Genomic DNA, 16,392 nt, shown 5'->3' on the forward strand with positions numbered 1-16,392 from the left:
TTTTACCTGCAACCATGCTCCTTATTTTCAGCGACCATATTTCTGAGGCAACCATACTCCTTATTTTCAGGTACGAAGTAAGATAAAAACTTTATTTCTTTTTGTTTTCCTTCTCACAGCCATACCTTACTCCCTATTATCGTCTTCTTCTGATCTTCAGGCAAAGGCTGGGTTTTGTTTTTTTGAAATTTTTAGTTTTTAAAAGGATGATGTTCCATCCGTTGATCTGCCCAACGGCGGTGGTGCAAAGTAGTCAGAGGTGAAGAAATTGCTGGAGGCGGTAGTTGAAGGTGAGTCTTTGAGTTTGATTTTCCCTCCGCACGTACTTCGTTTCAATTTAGTTGATCATTTTTTTTCTTTCTTTTGCAAATTTTTTAATTATATTGTCATTTTCTACTTTTTTGATTTGCTTCTGTAACTAATGCAGATGAAGCGAAGTTGAATGGACCAGCTTGGAATCGAGGAAAGAAGGGTAATTGAAATCACTTGTTGGGACGCATGGGGAAGCTTCTTTCTTAGTCCTCGGTAGATTGACAATTTTCACTTAGTTTCATTACTTACATCATTGTTATAGTTGGTGTGGTGGAAGGTTGTCATTCTTTTTGGGGTTACGCAGTAGAAGAATTTTCTTTTTGATTCATGTTCTTAGCTATTTTGTCAAGCTGATAGTGGAGAATAAAAAAGAAAGACAAACGTATAAACAATCAATGAAGGAAAAAAATTGTAGCTTCGCACTGTACGGAGCATCCAAACTTGCCGAAAAGTTTGGAGATACCTCGACATTGGTGAAAAAATATGGTAATCTAAAAAAATAAGAAATCAAATAAAAAAAACGAAGAATAAACAAAAAAAATCAATGTGTGCGCACTAAAGTGCAGAACGGAACTCTCCGGAGAGTTTGGAGTGTGAAGCAATTCTGAGAGTTTCTCCAAACCCTCAATAGTTTGGAGATACTCTTGGAGAAACTAGACATGGTGAAAAAATATGGTAATCTAAAAAAAATAAAAAATCAAATAGAAAAAAAACGCGTGTGGAGAGTTTGGAGAGTGGAGCAACTCCGCACATGAGAGTTTCTCCAAACTCTTTAGAGTTTGGAGATACCTCAATATTGATGAAAAAAATATCGTAATCTAAAAAAATAGAAAAAAATGAAGACTAAAAAAAAGGGCACCATGAGAGAGTTTGGAGTGTGGAACAACTCCGCACATGAGAGTTTCTATCTCCAAACTCTCCGGAGTTCGGAGATAGTTTGGAGAAACTCTTGGAGAAACTTGACATTGGTGGAAAAAATATGGTTATCTAAAAAAATAAAACACCAAATAGAAAAAAATGAAGAGAAAAAAACTGCATGCGGAGAGTTTGTCCAGAGTATTTGGAGTACGGAGCAACTCCGCCCATGAGAATTTCTCTAAACTCTTTGGAGTTCAGAGATACCTCGACATTGGTGAAAAAATGTGGTAATCTCAAAAAATAAAAAACCAAATAGAAAAAAATGAAGAATAAACCAAAAAGAGAGAAAAAAAAAAACTTCACTAGGAGTGGAGAGTTTCGAGTGCAGAGAAACTCTCCGAAGAGTTTGAAAAAACACCTAAAAAAAATAATAATAAATAAAAATCGATGTGTGCACACTTTAGTGCAGAGCGGAGAGTTTGGAGTGTGGAATAACTCTGCACATGAGAGTTTTTCCAAACTCTCCGGAGTTTGGAGATACTCTTGGAGAAACTCGACATTGGTGGGAAAAATATGGTAATCTAAAAAAATAAAAGACCAAATAGAAAAAAAAACGAAGAATAAACAAAAAAAAAGGCGTTTGGAGAGTTTGTCCAGAGAGTTTGGAGTGCGGAGCAACTCGGCACATGAGAGTTTCTCCAAACTCTTCAGAGTTTGGAGATACCTCGACATTGGTGAAAAAAGATGGTACTCTAAAAAAGTAAAAAATCAAATAGAAAAATGAAAAATAAACAAAAAAAACGCATTGGGAGCGGAGAGTTTGGAGAAACACAAAAAAATATAAATAAATAAATAAAAATCAATGTGTGCACACTTTAGTGCGGAGCGAAGAGCTCTCTTCCAAACTCTCCGAAGAGTTTGGAGAGCGGAGCAACTCCGCACATGAGAGTTTCTCCAAACTCTTTGGAGTTTGGAGATACTCAACATTGGTGGAAAAAATATGATAATAAAAAAATAAAAAACCAAATAGGAAAAAAAATGAAGAATAAAAAATTACAAAAAAATCGCGTGCGGAGCAACTCCGCTCATGAGAGTTTCCCCAAACTCTCCGAAGTTTGGAATCTCTCGACATTGGTAAAAAAATATGGTAATCTAAAAAAATAAAAAACCAAATAGAAAAAAATGAAGAATAAACTGCACTGGGAGTGGAGAGTTTGGAGGTATTTTCTCCAAACTTTTCGAAGAGTGTGGAGAGTTTGGAGCGTGGAGCAACTTCGCACATGAGAGTTTCTCCAAGTTTTTCCAGAAAATCTCTCCAAAGAGTTTGGAGTGCGGAGTGCTCCGTACTTGGTGCAGAGCATTGTTCTGCAAATTTTTATTTATTTTTCTTTTTGCAATATTTTTTTTCTTGTTCTTTTTTTTTTTTGCCGCTCTCTCTCCAACAACAATTATAACCATCTATTTAATCTATTCCGAGTCATATAAGCAATGCAAAATGTTTTGGCTCAGGAAAGTTTACTTCAATCTTTGAGGTATTATCTGCAAACTAAAACCTCGAAATTATTTTTATAGCATTTAGGACTCAGATGGAAAAATGCTTTTTCATGTAACCTCTAGTGTTTTAATGTGGTAATCGTGATTGAGTATATTGTGAGGCTTTAAAAGATATTAATTGTTACAAATTTTTTGTTATATCATGCAGAAATTGATGTAAATGTGTTATCTTTTCTTTGTATATTTCAGCTCTTCTTCTCTTTAAATATAAATGTTTACATCTCCAATTCCTTCACCAAAATTCAAAAAATCTACAATTTATACGCTAATAGAAACTGAATAAATACAAAACTCATGCAACGCATGTGGCGACGACTAGTGTTAATAAAAGGGAGAGAGAGATTCATATCTAAGAGTTTAATTATGACTCATTTCAAAATTAAGAAATAATATTTAAAACTTCAAAAATTAGATATTATTAAAATTTATTTATGAAATAATTAATTAAAAATATATTTTATTAATAAATATTTTAAGGCCACAATTCTATACTGTTTGATTATAAATTATCAAATTTATTGGCCACAATTATTTCTCGATCATGGATTAGAAATTTTATATGTTACAAGTTATTTCATGATGACAAATCAAAAATTTTATAGGTCATAATTTATTCATTAACCACAAATAAAAAAACTTATAGATCATAAATTATTTATCGTTTATAAATAACGAATTTTATAAAACACGACTCAAATTTTTATGTCACAAATAATTGGTGAGATAAATATTTATTGGTCACATTCTCGTATAATTAGTTATATATTATTTATTAGTTACAATCAATACAATAATTGAACACAAACGTCCCCAACCCCAAGCCAACCATCACACTATCACCACGACCACGATCACGATCATGACCACCACCCTCAATGTCCCTGCCACGTCCAGCGCCTCCACCTGCACCACCAACAAAAATCACCCCAAACTTCCAACACCACCACTCCAACAATAAGAATCAAAACCAACACCTCACCACCACCACCTGTAGCACCACCATCACGACCTATGCCACTACCACCGCAACCTACTACCGCACCAGCAATCGGCAAAATGGTCTCTCCAGCCGATTTCATCTCCTTCGTCACCAAATCTGATACCAAAACTATCTTCAAACCTAAATCCAACATCAACACCACTAATCTACTCATCCCCCGCCACCAAACCCAAATCCAACGCTGTTGCAGCAAAACCATTGATCTACGAACCCATATCCAACGCTAATATACAAAACCACTGAGAGAGAGAGAGAGAGAGAGAGCAAAGGTGTGTGACGAAGAGAGATGGAAAGACGAAGAGAGATATGGAGAAAGAGACGGGACAAGACGAAGAAAAAGACGGGAGATGGTAGTGGCACACGGTGGTGGTCCATGCTATGTAGTGAGGTTTGGAGGTGGTTGTCGACAGCATTTGCTGTGATAATGGTCCATGCGTGGGGCAGAGAGCGAGAGAGAAGAGATGGTGAGATAATAAGAATTTGGGAGGGTAGATGGTAGTGGGTCAATATATAAAATTATTTAATTTTTATAATATTATTATAAGTATTAATAATAATATATTTATCTTTTGATTTTTGTATAAAAATACTATAAATCTGATTTTTGAAGTTAAATATTAAAAGTTCTGATTGGGTGTAATTCCCAAAAAAAAAAAAAAAAGAGAGAGAGAGACCACTTAGCCTTATCTAGAAAAATACATACCTAAAATTTAAAAAAATGAAAAATTATATGATGAGCCGTTATTCGAATTTTCACAATAAATTGCAAAATTTAGGTGGCGGTTTATCAAACAATGAAATTGTTAAATGTATAACTCTGGTACTATATTTATCTATTTCCTACTCGAATTAATAATACTTTATGGCCAAGTAGGGCTGCACAAAAAAATCGCGAAAAGCCGCAAACCAAAATCGAAATCATTGTATTGAAAGCGATGGTTCGGGTCCACGTAGACTCGTGGTTTCATTTCCCTCAAACCGAATCAAACTGTTTTAAAATGGTTTGGTTTAGATTTCAATTTTCAATAACCGCATAAATCTGAATTGAACCGTTTTTAATTTTTTAATTAAAATATTAATTTTATTAATTTAAAAATTTTACAGTTTCACTTTTTTTTAAGAAAAAAATACCAATTTAACAATGCAAATTATAATCAGCCTATTGAAATAATCATAGAAAGTAAATTAGGTTCGTCATTATTGACCTATAATTTAACACGTTTACAACACATGTTCTCACCTGATATCTAAACTAAACTAAAATTATTCCAAAATCATATAAAATGAAAAAAAAAAAAACATATATTTTCATCAATCCAAATCATATTCAACGAACCTACGTCAACAAATCACGTCCAAAGTTTTAGAAACTCTAATATAAACTCTCATTTTCCTAGCATTTGATATTTGTCTACCACTGCTGAACAAATCGTTAATTGCCTTTGCCTATTAGTCTACTAATCTCTACTAGAATTGCTTCTTTCTCTCTTTTCTTTCAGTAAGTCCTAGATTCTTATTCGAGCCATTTTTTATTGTTCTTTCTTTTATTTTATTTTTTTTTGAACTTATTATACACTTGTGAGTTGTGGTTTGGATATAAAAATGATTGTGTACCCAGATGATTAATGAACTTGTTCGTAATTTGGAAAGAATGAAGGACGGGGCGTGTTGATTTTGTGAAAATGTTAAAATTTCGTAACTAGTACTACTACTACTTTCTACTTTCATTAAGTCTTTAGAGGATGAAATTCGTCAATTCACAACAAGTCGAAACTTTATCAATCTTTGTACATCTAAACATATCACGTTAAATCCTTATTTAATATCTCACTAGTAAGAAGAAAGGAGTTTTAACCAAACTATAATAACAGAATATAACTCTACATTTACTAACCGCTATATGACAATATGAATGTCAAACAAGAAAATGGAAATAAAAATGAAGAAAGATATATTTATTCTATTAACATCTTTTAGCAATCAACGTTGAAAATATGAATGTAATTTAACATTTAATATTATTTGTTCTCATTTAAACTTATATTTCACTTATGTGAAATACATTACTATAGTGTTGAAAGGTAAATCGCAGATTAAAATAAAATGATTTGGTTTCATTTGAAAAAATCTCAAACCGCATAAAATGGTTTGAGTTGAAAATATAGCACAAACCGTCCAAACCGAATCGTGTTCACCCCTAGGGCTAAGAGAGCAAGCAACACAGCTCATTGCTGAGCCTAATGGAAAATGATAAAATTGCACCAATAGTCCCAAACCTATTGACCCTATCACAAACTAGTCTCTCGTCATTTTTTCCCCCATCATCCCAACCTATATAATTTAAGCATTTTGGTGCGCAATTAGTATTTTCCTTCAAATTCGGTCAATTTCCTTAAAAGATTATTGATAAAAGACCGTGCTTTATATTTGTTTATTTTAAGTTAAATAAAAAGATAGTGTCTAGATCCATTTCTTATAAAAACAATTTTTTGTAGAAGTGTCCAGACCATTTTGATGTTCAAATGTTGAGCATGGGAGGTGTAAATGCACACTTAAGTAAACGCAAAAAATTGACGAAGATGACAAACTATGCACCTAAACAACTAAACCTATAGATTGTTAATGAGGTTGCCAAAAAGAGAGAGACAAATTTAGCTATTTAGGGGGTGGCTTCTCCATATTCTTTCCTGTTCAAGCTTTCTTGAAAACAGTGTGAGGCGAGCAGTGATTTAAATATCTCAAATTTCAACTTTGTTTCTCCATTATTTAAATCTAATTTATTTATTCTTAATATTATTAGCATTTTCATCCACTTTAATTTTTAAAGACTAAATAAATAATAATAATATTAAAAAAAAAAAGAGGATAAATCATATTCCTCTTCCATGCCACATTGTGGAAAATTTGCACAAATAGGCCCCCAACACAAAATTGCCTCTAGGTCACATAGCTATTAGAATCGCTATAAAGTTTGAATTTACACATTTTCGCTCTCTCTATCTTCTTCATTTCTTCGTACATTGCATAATTCGTGTTTGTAGAAATGCCCGAACGAAAATTCAAGCCCCCAGAACAAATACCAACAACAACTCTCAGAAGATCCCCGAGGTTTCTCCAGTTTAATCAATCCGAACAAGAGAACCAAGTAACCCAAAATTCCAAATCCAGGAAAATTCGGGTTCCCGATTCTTGTTCGACTCCAATTAGCTTCTCACTGCACAATTTCTCAATTAAAACCAAGAAAAGAGAAGTTTCCAAGAAACGAGAGACAAAAGATATCGTGTTAAAAAGATCGAAAATTTTGGGTAATGGGTCAAGAAGATACACGAGATCTGATGGCAGAGCTGATGTGAGAAACAATGGAAAAGATGTGGATTTGGGGAAGCAATATGTGATAGAAAGGAGGGTGACTCGGAGAAGCAAAGAAGAAGTTTCAAAGAAGCCACATGAAACGGATACTGTGTCGAAAAGATTGAAAATTTTGGGTAATGGGTCAAGAAGATGTGCGGGACCAGATGACAGAGGTCATGTGAAGAAAAATGGAGAAGGCGTGGATTTGAGGAAGCATTATGTAATAGAAAGAAGGGTTACTCGGAGTTTGACTCGGGAGAATAGGAATGTAAGTATTGATGTTACTGATTGCGTTCCCAAGGGTGACTGCGGTAAGAGAGTAAGGGTTTTATCAGATGAAGGGAAGGCTAAGTTGGGTGTCAATTTGTCTCTGCAATTTGAGTGTAAGCCTGAGAAAAGGATTGTTACTAGTCCTAGTCGAGTGACATTTAGAGAGCACGTTGAGAAGGGCAGCAATGATTCGACTGAGTGTTCGGATAAAGGAAAGGTGAACGGGTTACATAAACAAAGTACAAGAAATTCGGATGATGGTGAATGCGATGCTATAAGGGGAGGAGGAGATGAAAAGGAAGGGAATGGGTGTAAAAGAAAGACGTTGATCCACGAGACCAAGAGTAGAAGTCGAATTGAGGAAGAACATAGTACCATTATAAGATGGACTAAGGAACAAGAATTGGCATTGCAAAGAGCTTATTTTACTGCAAAGCCAACGCCTCACTTCTGGAAGAAAGTCGCTCGGATGGTAATGTATCTCTACTTTATACCCCTGATGTTTCTAATACTTCTGGTTGTGTGTTGCTTTTCATGCTGCAACTTTGAAAATTTAGCTTAGGGCTCTCAATATAGGATCCAACTCCACTGCAGTGTCATTATGCAACTGAAAAGGAGCTAGTGCAACTTAGGGCCACCAAATTGCATCATTTTGGCAGTAATAGTAATACATATATGTAGAGGCGGCTTTGCTAAACAGAATACGAAAAAGGGGGCTTTGGTTAGTTTCTATTTTCCAGTTACTAAAATGATGCAGTTTGAACATTTACCAGTGCCTTTCCAGGGCATTGCGGCACTGATCTTTGGATATAGACATTTCACTGGAAATCTTGCTGTGGACATATTTTTTTCCTTAATAAGGCTCAAATCAGTTGCTGACTCATGACTGAGAAATACTAAAAGAAAACCAATCAAAGTCAGTCAAACTGACAAGAAGGGGTGAGTAATAGAGAGGGGAACAGAGAATTCATGAATCTGATTATTGTAACCAGTTTAGCTTTATTAGCAGTGAGACAATTCGTGCTCGTTTGGGACTGAATTTCCAAGACTTTGTTGAGTTTAAAACATAAAATTAAATTTTTTTTATTAATATAAATCACATAAACAATTTTTGACACGCACACCAATGTCACTCAAAATGAAAAGAATTTCCTCCACTAATTTTTCCCCTACATGCAGCACACTCTCTCTTGACACTTTCCGTCGCTCGCCACTTATATATGTGTTCTCTCTCTCTCTCTCATTCCACTCATATATACATAATACACTGAATTAGTATATATAGGTAGGAAAGTCGGTGGCTTCTTCTTCTAGTATGTCGGTGGGTGGCTTTTTACACTATTCTATAATGGCGGTGGAGAAATGAGAATTATTGGACCATTCTAGTTTCTTCCCTGTCGGTAGCTTCATGGAAGATTCTGGAATTTAAACAGCTTAAGAAATCATTGTCTATTTATCTAGAAAACTCTTCGACCTTCCTTATTTTGGTGATGACTTTTAATTCTCCTCTTCAACATCGACTTTTCATTTTGACTCTTTTCTTTTTCGTCACCCCCAACTTTGCCTCAAATTCGACAAGTTTTGAAGCAATCGGTCCTTCATTTAATGCATTCTCGACTTCAAATATATCTTGTTATTTCATTCCCTTTATCCATTTTTAGGTTAGTATACTTGGTACTTGACTTTTTACATCCACCTGACTTCCTTTTTTGTGATTATAGATTTGTACGTACCTCAATCTCCTGTAGATTCTGTTGATCCTCCCCTAACGTTTTTTGGTATACATCATTTGGCCAAGATTTTGTGTCGCTCTTGCAAGCTCTTCTTTATCACTGATTCCTTGGCGATACATTGTGCTTTTGACTCCTCTTGCAAATTGTCTTCCATTTCCTTTGAATCTAGCAACTCCACCTTCTGTGGTGTTTGTCAAGAATATGTTTCTTCAAATCACTTTTATTTTTTTTGAGTTTGGTAGTTTCTCCCTCTGCGGAGTCCACCAAGTAGACTTTGTCCTCTCTTGAGTCATTTATCCAATCATCTTCACGATTTATTTCTTCAAGGAGCATGAACCATTAGTTCATTGACATTCCTCGAACAGCTATCCTCTTTTGTTGCGATTTTGTTGAGCTCCCCTTGTCTAGTAACTTCTTCCAACCCATTCTTTAGATTTACCTTATTTTAATTCTTTATAATTTTGTTGACGAAATTGGACTCTTCTTTTATAATGGAATAATGCTTCTCCTTCTTCTTTCTTCTTTATTGAGAACCCTAACATTTGTTTGATGAATGCTTCTTGATTGGCCAGCAAATTTTCTAGATTGACTAATTAAGGTTGCTTTGGCCATGCTTGTATTTTGGCAATAAAACTTTTAAATTTGGGTCTTAATCCATGCATAATGATTATCCTCATTCTAGATTTTGAAATTTTACTTGAAGAATCTAATTCTGAAATTTCTTGATAAAGAGATTTAACTATGTTAAAATATTGACTTATCAAGAACAGCTTGTTTTTCAACAATTACAACTTCAAGTCATTTTTCTTTAAGAATAGTGTAGCCAAAGTGCCCCATACTTCCTTTGGAGTATCTTTGTCTCGTACTCGTGCAATTCATTCTTGATTGTTGTCTTAATTATGAACATGGCCTTGCTCGCTTTCATCTCCATTCTTCAGAGCTGTGGCTTCCTTTGGTACGTTACGCCTCTTCCACCAAATATTACTTCATTTAGCCTACCACTTGTAGGTTGCTGGTTGTGCACTATTTCGAGAAGCCCAAAAATTTATCGTTGACTGCCTTGCTCGAATGCCAAATTGTCGAGTTTAAAACCCAAAAGAAAATACTTTTATTGATATAAATCATTTAAACAATTTTTAACACCCACACTAATGCCACTCAAAATGAAAAGAATTTACTCCACTAATTTTTCCTTGCATGCAGCACACTTTCTCCGCTCAGCACTTATATATGTTCTCTTTCTCTCTTTTCTCATACCACTCATACTAGGAAGCACTAACACGCTGTTGGCACCTACATATCTGTGTTCGACACGTATCAAACATCGGTACATCTCCGACATGTCGCCGATTCATGTTGGAGGTCCTTTGCTGCGTGTCGAAGACAAAGAAATGCATATGGCTGGAAGAAACAGTAAGCAAAACAGATGGTTGGAAGAAAAGAAGAGGTGTGTGACGGCTGCTACGCTAATGAATAAATGTAGTGATGCTTGGAAGAACGGCACAAAGGGCTGAGGAGGAAGAAAGGCACGGCGAAGAGACTGTGCGCTGAGGAAGAAAAGAAAAGTCTAAGGAAGTAAACCTGAAGTGTAGTTTTCTATTCAAATTAGCTCCAAAACATTAAATACTCTATAAATAAGACTTCTTTTGCCTTAGTGGCCATGTTTTGGGTTTGTTCTCCAATGGTTACCAGTTCGAGTTCCTTCAGGACCACTGAGGTGAGTATTCGGCTGTAAACTTCAGAACCTCGTGGGATTAGTTGAGGTACGCATAAACTGGCTCGAACATGAAGAGACTGTGCGCTGAGGAAGAAAAGAAAAGTCTAAGGAAGTAAACCTTAAGTGTAGTTTTCTATTCAAATTAGCTCCAAAACATTAAATACTCTATAAATAAGACTTCTTTTGCCTTAGTGGCCATGTTTTGGGTTTGTTCTCCAATGGTTACCAGTTCGAGTTCCTTCAGGACCATTCAGGACCACTGAGGTGAGTATTCGGCTGTAAACTTCAGAACCTCGTGGGATTAGTTGAGGTACGCATAAACTGGCTCGAACATCCACGGTTATCAAAAAAAAAAATAATAATAATAAATAAGACTTCTTTTGCAGCTTTACCCTTTAACAAAGTAAAAGGTAAATTTTTTACCATTTAATTTATCATTTTACCCCCAATAAAAAATCAATCTCTCAATGGAGGTCTAATTGTTATTTAATTATTTGTATATATGATGTGATGAGTATACAAAATTTATTATTATAGACTATTGAAAAAGAATTTAAAAATAGTATTTTAATCAATGTGTCGGCGAAGTATTGTGTAACACACTCATAATACAGTGAATCAGTATATATAGGCAGAAAAGTTGGTGGCTGCTTCTAGTATGTCGTTAGGTGGCTTTCTACACCATACTATAATGGCAGTGGAGAAATAAGAATTGTTTGACCGTTCTAGTTTCTTCTCCAGTCAGCAGCTTCATGGAAGATTCTGAAATTTAAGCAGCCTAAAAAATCATCATCTATATATGAGTAGGGTTTTTTTTCTCCCCTATCTTTTTTTCTATTGTTCTTCAACAGTTCTTTCAATTGCCTAAAATGCCAATAGAATGTTCATCCCTTGACATCATCCACAACCAGAGGCCTCGAGCATTTCAAACTTCAAAGGGAGTGCGAAATTGAATCCATGACTTGGGGTGATTGGAATTCAACCCCTGATTGTTGCCTGAGTATGCACGCTTTAACAGATTGGTCAATAAAATGATTAATAAAGAGAAAAATATATTGTTGTATGATAACTAAACTGATTATGATAACCAATTGCAATGAATTCAGAACTTCTTTATCTTGACCTCTTTCGTTATCCAGAGAAAGCATATTCAAGAGACTCTAAATACAAGATACTCTATATGTTAGGGAGTTAATACTTAAAAATAAGTTTCAAGAAACTCTATTTTAACTTTTTAAATAAAGAGTGAGTTTGGCTCTCTCCACTATTCATACTTTAAAATGAATGCATTTACTAAGTTACAGATTCAATACTTTACTTCTTAAATTATTCAAATTATATTTGAACTATTTGGCAATTGATCTTTTTTTTTTCTTTTTTTTTACATGAAATATGAGGAGAAATCAATAATTTTTTTTGAGAAAAACAAAATAAAGAGCCAAATTGGAGAACATAGTTGAAGTGTACAAAATTTTTTACTGTTTGAATTTATAGATGCTTTCTATTATACATAAGATGCTCTATATAAATAGAGGATCTCTAGGAGATTTTTTGAGCTCTTAGTGGATCCAACTTTTATAGAATTAAGGATAAAAATTATATTAGTTTTTCCAACCTTGGCTTCAATTATCTTCCTCTTGTCATCTGCTAGCTTTTTGTTTTCAACAATTATGCATTCATCATGAGGGCATAAAATGTCTAGATCACTTAAATTGTGATTGATGAAGTATTATGATTGTAAGTTGCGACTTCGTAAGGTGCAAGTTTGAGTGCCTCCAGATTGCTTATGCAAAATCTTAATTGTAGGATTAAAAATTGTAGGATTTTATTTATTAGAATTGTGGATAACATTCGCATCTACTGTAGAGATAAATTGTTCTTATTCCTTGAGTTTAATTAGCATTAGAAATTTGGGTTCAACAAGAAGAATTTGCCTGTCTTTTTGTGACTGTAAGATTTGAAGTATGCTCCTTTGTTGTGATCTTAAATCAGCATTGGAATTCTATGCAGGTCCCTGGAAAATCTGCACAGGAATGTTTCGATAGAATTCAGTCAGAAAACTTGACCCCATCTCAACCTCGAATGCGTTCAAGGGCAAGGATAAAGAATGAATCACCCCTCTCGCTTTCAGCAAGTAAATTGCTAAATTCGGCTGAGACAAAATTTAAAAAATTTAGATCCAGCAAGAGGAAGGGCCTTCTTGCCCAAAAGACCATAAGAAAACTATTAGAGAAGCAGCAGAATACGGATCAAGATTATGAAGCAGATTTGTTTACAGTTCTTGAGCCGACAAGAAGTCCATCTACGCGATGTTTTCATGAGAGTACAGCATTTGCGACCCCAGAACTGAGCAATAAAGGACGTGGTTTCCTCAAAAAATGCCAGGAAAAATCTTCATCATTTCATGAGAAGCAACTTTCACAATTAAAGAGTTCGTGCAACACAGCTTTTCTAAGTCCTCCTGTTCTTAAACAAATAAAAAACAAGGCATTACATGAGAAATACATAGATCAGCTACATTGGAGGGAAGCGAGGAGAAAGGCAGCATCGCTAAAGAATGCCAAGTGTATTAAGAGCAAAAATGACAAAAACAGCAGTCATTTTGAACAAGGTAATGCAATTAAAGCTGCAAAGGATGCTCTGATATTTGATACACAAGAAGCTATCAATCAGCTCCAAAGCCAGCAGTCGAGCAAAATAAACGTTGATGACATTGATAACGATTGCTTTCTTAGCGATGTGGATGAATGTGAAGACGGATTTTTATAATTTCTTCTCTTAATCTGTCATGATCTCATTTGTAGCGATATCGTGCTTAAGTAATCTAGCTTAAAATTGTCCATATTTGAGTCCTGTATCCATCTTATGTATTACATTTCTGTAAGAAATAAAAAATGCCTGCTCATGGATGTTATATTCACTCCTGCTAATTGCGGTACAATTTGCTGTTGTTGGGTGATTCAGTTCTAGGTATTGAGGTGTGTTCCTTTCTTTTTCTTTCCTTTAATCGTCATAATTGTAAACTGCTAGTTGATCCCAGTGCGTTGCTGGGAATTGGCATGTGCACAACGTGCTAAATCTTGAAATGGGGATGTAAGCTCATTGGATCTTGGAGTGAAGAAAAATGAATTATGTAGTCGACTCCAAATTTATTGAGAATTAAATTGTTGATGTTGAATGCGAGATCATTGAGACAAATCACACACTACCTACAACTAGGGCTATAAATGTCTCGGTATGGCCCTTCTTAGTTGGCCGTGCAAGACGAGCTGACCTGGCATGCCATTCCACAAGCTAAGAAAAATGAAGAGTCCAAGACTTTTGGTCTCATTTTTCATTACGTTTCTCTTTATTCAATGGGCTTGCGCGTATCTGCTTAGAAAAGTCTGCTTTGTCCGACTCATTTTTACACCTCTACCCACAACGACAGAGATTCAAAGGATCAAACACAGTACTCTCGTATGGCAGAATTTCTGCTGTCTTGTCGAAGCGTCATGCTTGTGTGTTTTTTTGTGCCAAGTTCATGAACCATTTTTCAGAAATTTATGTCAAGGACAAGAGGTCGCTATCTATTAGAATTTTTAGGAACTAACTGATAGAAAACCCATGATTTCTGGTTTCCTTTTGTTGACTATTGTACAGGTGTAGGGTCACATATATTAAGTAAATTAAACATTAAAACATAATTCTTTATAAGGTTTGATAATTCCATCTAACTACATAAATAAAATCATAGGGTTATAATGTCATGTTTTAAGAAAATCTATGGAATCTCACTACAAAAAAACACAAGCTTGCCGATGAAAAATGACTGATGAAATATTTTAGGGACGATTGAATTGGATAGTCTCCATCACTTCATTTAAAAGTTTAAACAATTAAATTGAAAGAAATTTGTTCATCTCCATTTATATGTATCTTTGTATATCCCTTCTCGTCCAGATTGAATACATTTTTCTATCAAATGACTACCATGTGAGAATTTCATAAATAAGCAGCGATTTGTATGCTTTAATACACCATTTAAAACCTAATATCGATACAATTAAATAAATGATATTTTCAATATAAAATGTTGTTAATAAAATTGACACTTTATACCACCCAAAATTTAATCTCATGGCGTCTTGATTATCATTCATCAATGAGCTGTCTTTATTTGCATGTTAGGCTAGTAATATCAGATCATGCTACACATCACCCTTGTCAAAATCTAACTTCTTTTTTTCTATTTTAATATAATTTTAGTAGTGTCAATATCCAATTTTATCAACTTTTTCTAGCATCTGGTTCATTATTTTAAGTGAACTCATGCATTCTAGTCAATGTTCTCAAACCTAATCTTGATCGAACCTTTAATTAAAAAAATCAATATGATTAGCTTTGGGAAACAAAAATTAATGAATTTGATTAAATTAAATATAGATAATTACAACCTTCATGAAAAGATATCTTAACTATTGCATACTCCTGTCTGCATGCATAAACTAGTTGTACATCAACATCTAGATATAGATATATAGAGCCATCACATGGGCCAATTTGTCGTCATCATTTACAAATATATATTGTTGTGTATAAGTGATTTGAAGCTCGCATCCATCAATTGAAAAATATTCGGAAAAATAGATTTCGTAAAAAAAGTAATTTTTTAAAGAATGTATGGATAAAAAGTAAAGAAAAATTATCAATCCATATGAAAAATTATTTTATTGAAAAAACGTGTGGTTAAAAATAAATTTTAGAAAATGAAGGTCAAAAAAGGGCTAACTCAATTAGCGGATTTCACCATTAGTCCCTAGCCTTGAGGAACAAGTTCGTCCATCCTTTTGATATAATTACATAATTAGTCATAAATGATAAAAAAAAAGTTAAAATTTACTTAAATCGTTACATACTATCGTATCCAACTTTATGAAATTATATATATTATCTCATCTCAGATATGTGTGTAGAAATTTGACATGAGACATGGTATTATTAGGCCGGTGCATGTGAAGATTTAACGAAAATTTAGTAGAACGACAATAAATGGTGGATGACTAACTTGTTCCTTTTTAAAAGTCATGAACCATCTTGATACTCCGACGACAATGGTACACTGGCCAACAACACAATTTTTACTTAAGTCAGTATTTATTTATTTGCTTCTTGTGTAAAATACTTTTAAAAGTTGCTGAATTATGATATATACATCTAGATATTTTCTATCAATAATAATGAGAATCATAAAAATAATAATAATCACAATCCTTTTTTTGATAATTTACTATTATTGTTTGTATGAATAAGAATATCTGGTCCTTAATAAAGACTTGCACTCGAAGAGACAATACACAATAGCCTAGATCTAATCAATGAATAAACAAAACTTAAAAGGACAGCATTATTAATATAATTATAAATATCACCAAAGAACATACATTTCACTTTCTCAAGGTTCTAAATATTCTTGATTTATTATCCGAATTCATATTTTTTTGCAGTCACCTTCCTCCATAGCCAGCATTTCTAAACAATTCTTGCTTTACATCTTCACAACTCATGACTGAACGATGCTCGATTGCCTGAAAAATTTAGGCCAGGAAAAAAAAAAA

General features: G+C 34.1%; 1 protein-coding gene across 1 annotated transcript; it reads left to right on the forward strand.

Moving 5' to 3' along the window:
- Positions 1 to 6,657: 6,657 nt before the first annotated feature.
- On the forward strand, positions 6,658 to 13,745 carry LOC111408994. Its single transcript, XM_023038879.1, has 2 exons — positions 6,658 to 7,817; positions 12,806 to 13,745. Exons 1-2 carry the CDS (start codon positions 6,768 to 6,770, stop codon positions 13,562 to 13,564), a joined length of 1,809 nt encoding a protein of 602 aa, XP_022894647.1. The 5' UTR covers positions 6,658 to 6,767; the 3' UTR covers positions 13,565 to 13,745.
- Positions 13,746 to 16,392: the final 2,647 nt, after the last annotated feature.

The sequence above is a fragment of the Olea europaea genome, chromosome 2 (genome assembly GCF_002742605.1).
Source record: "Olea europaea var. sylvestris chromosome 2, O_europaea_v1, whole genome shotgun sequence".
In the NCBI taxonomy this organism is placed as follows: domain Eukaryota; kingdom Viridiplantae; phylum Streptophyta; class Magnoliopsida; order Lamiales; family Oleaceae; genus Olea; species Olea europaea.

Excerpts from the sequence above, each read along its gene's own strand:
- LOC111408994 (XM_023038879.1), top strand. The coding sequence starts at position 6,768 with ATGCCCGAACGAAAATTCAAGCCCCCAGAACAAATACCAACAACAACT. Across the intron at positions 7,818-12,805 it reads GGAAGAAAGTCGCTCGGATG|GTCCCTGGAAAATCTGCACA; the intron begins GTAATGTATCTC and ends AATTCTATGCAG.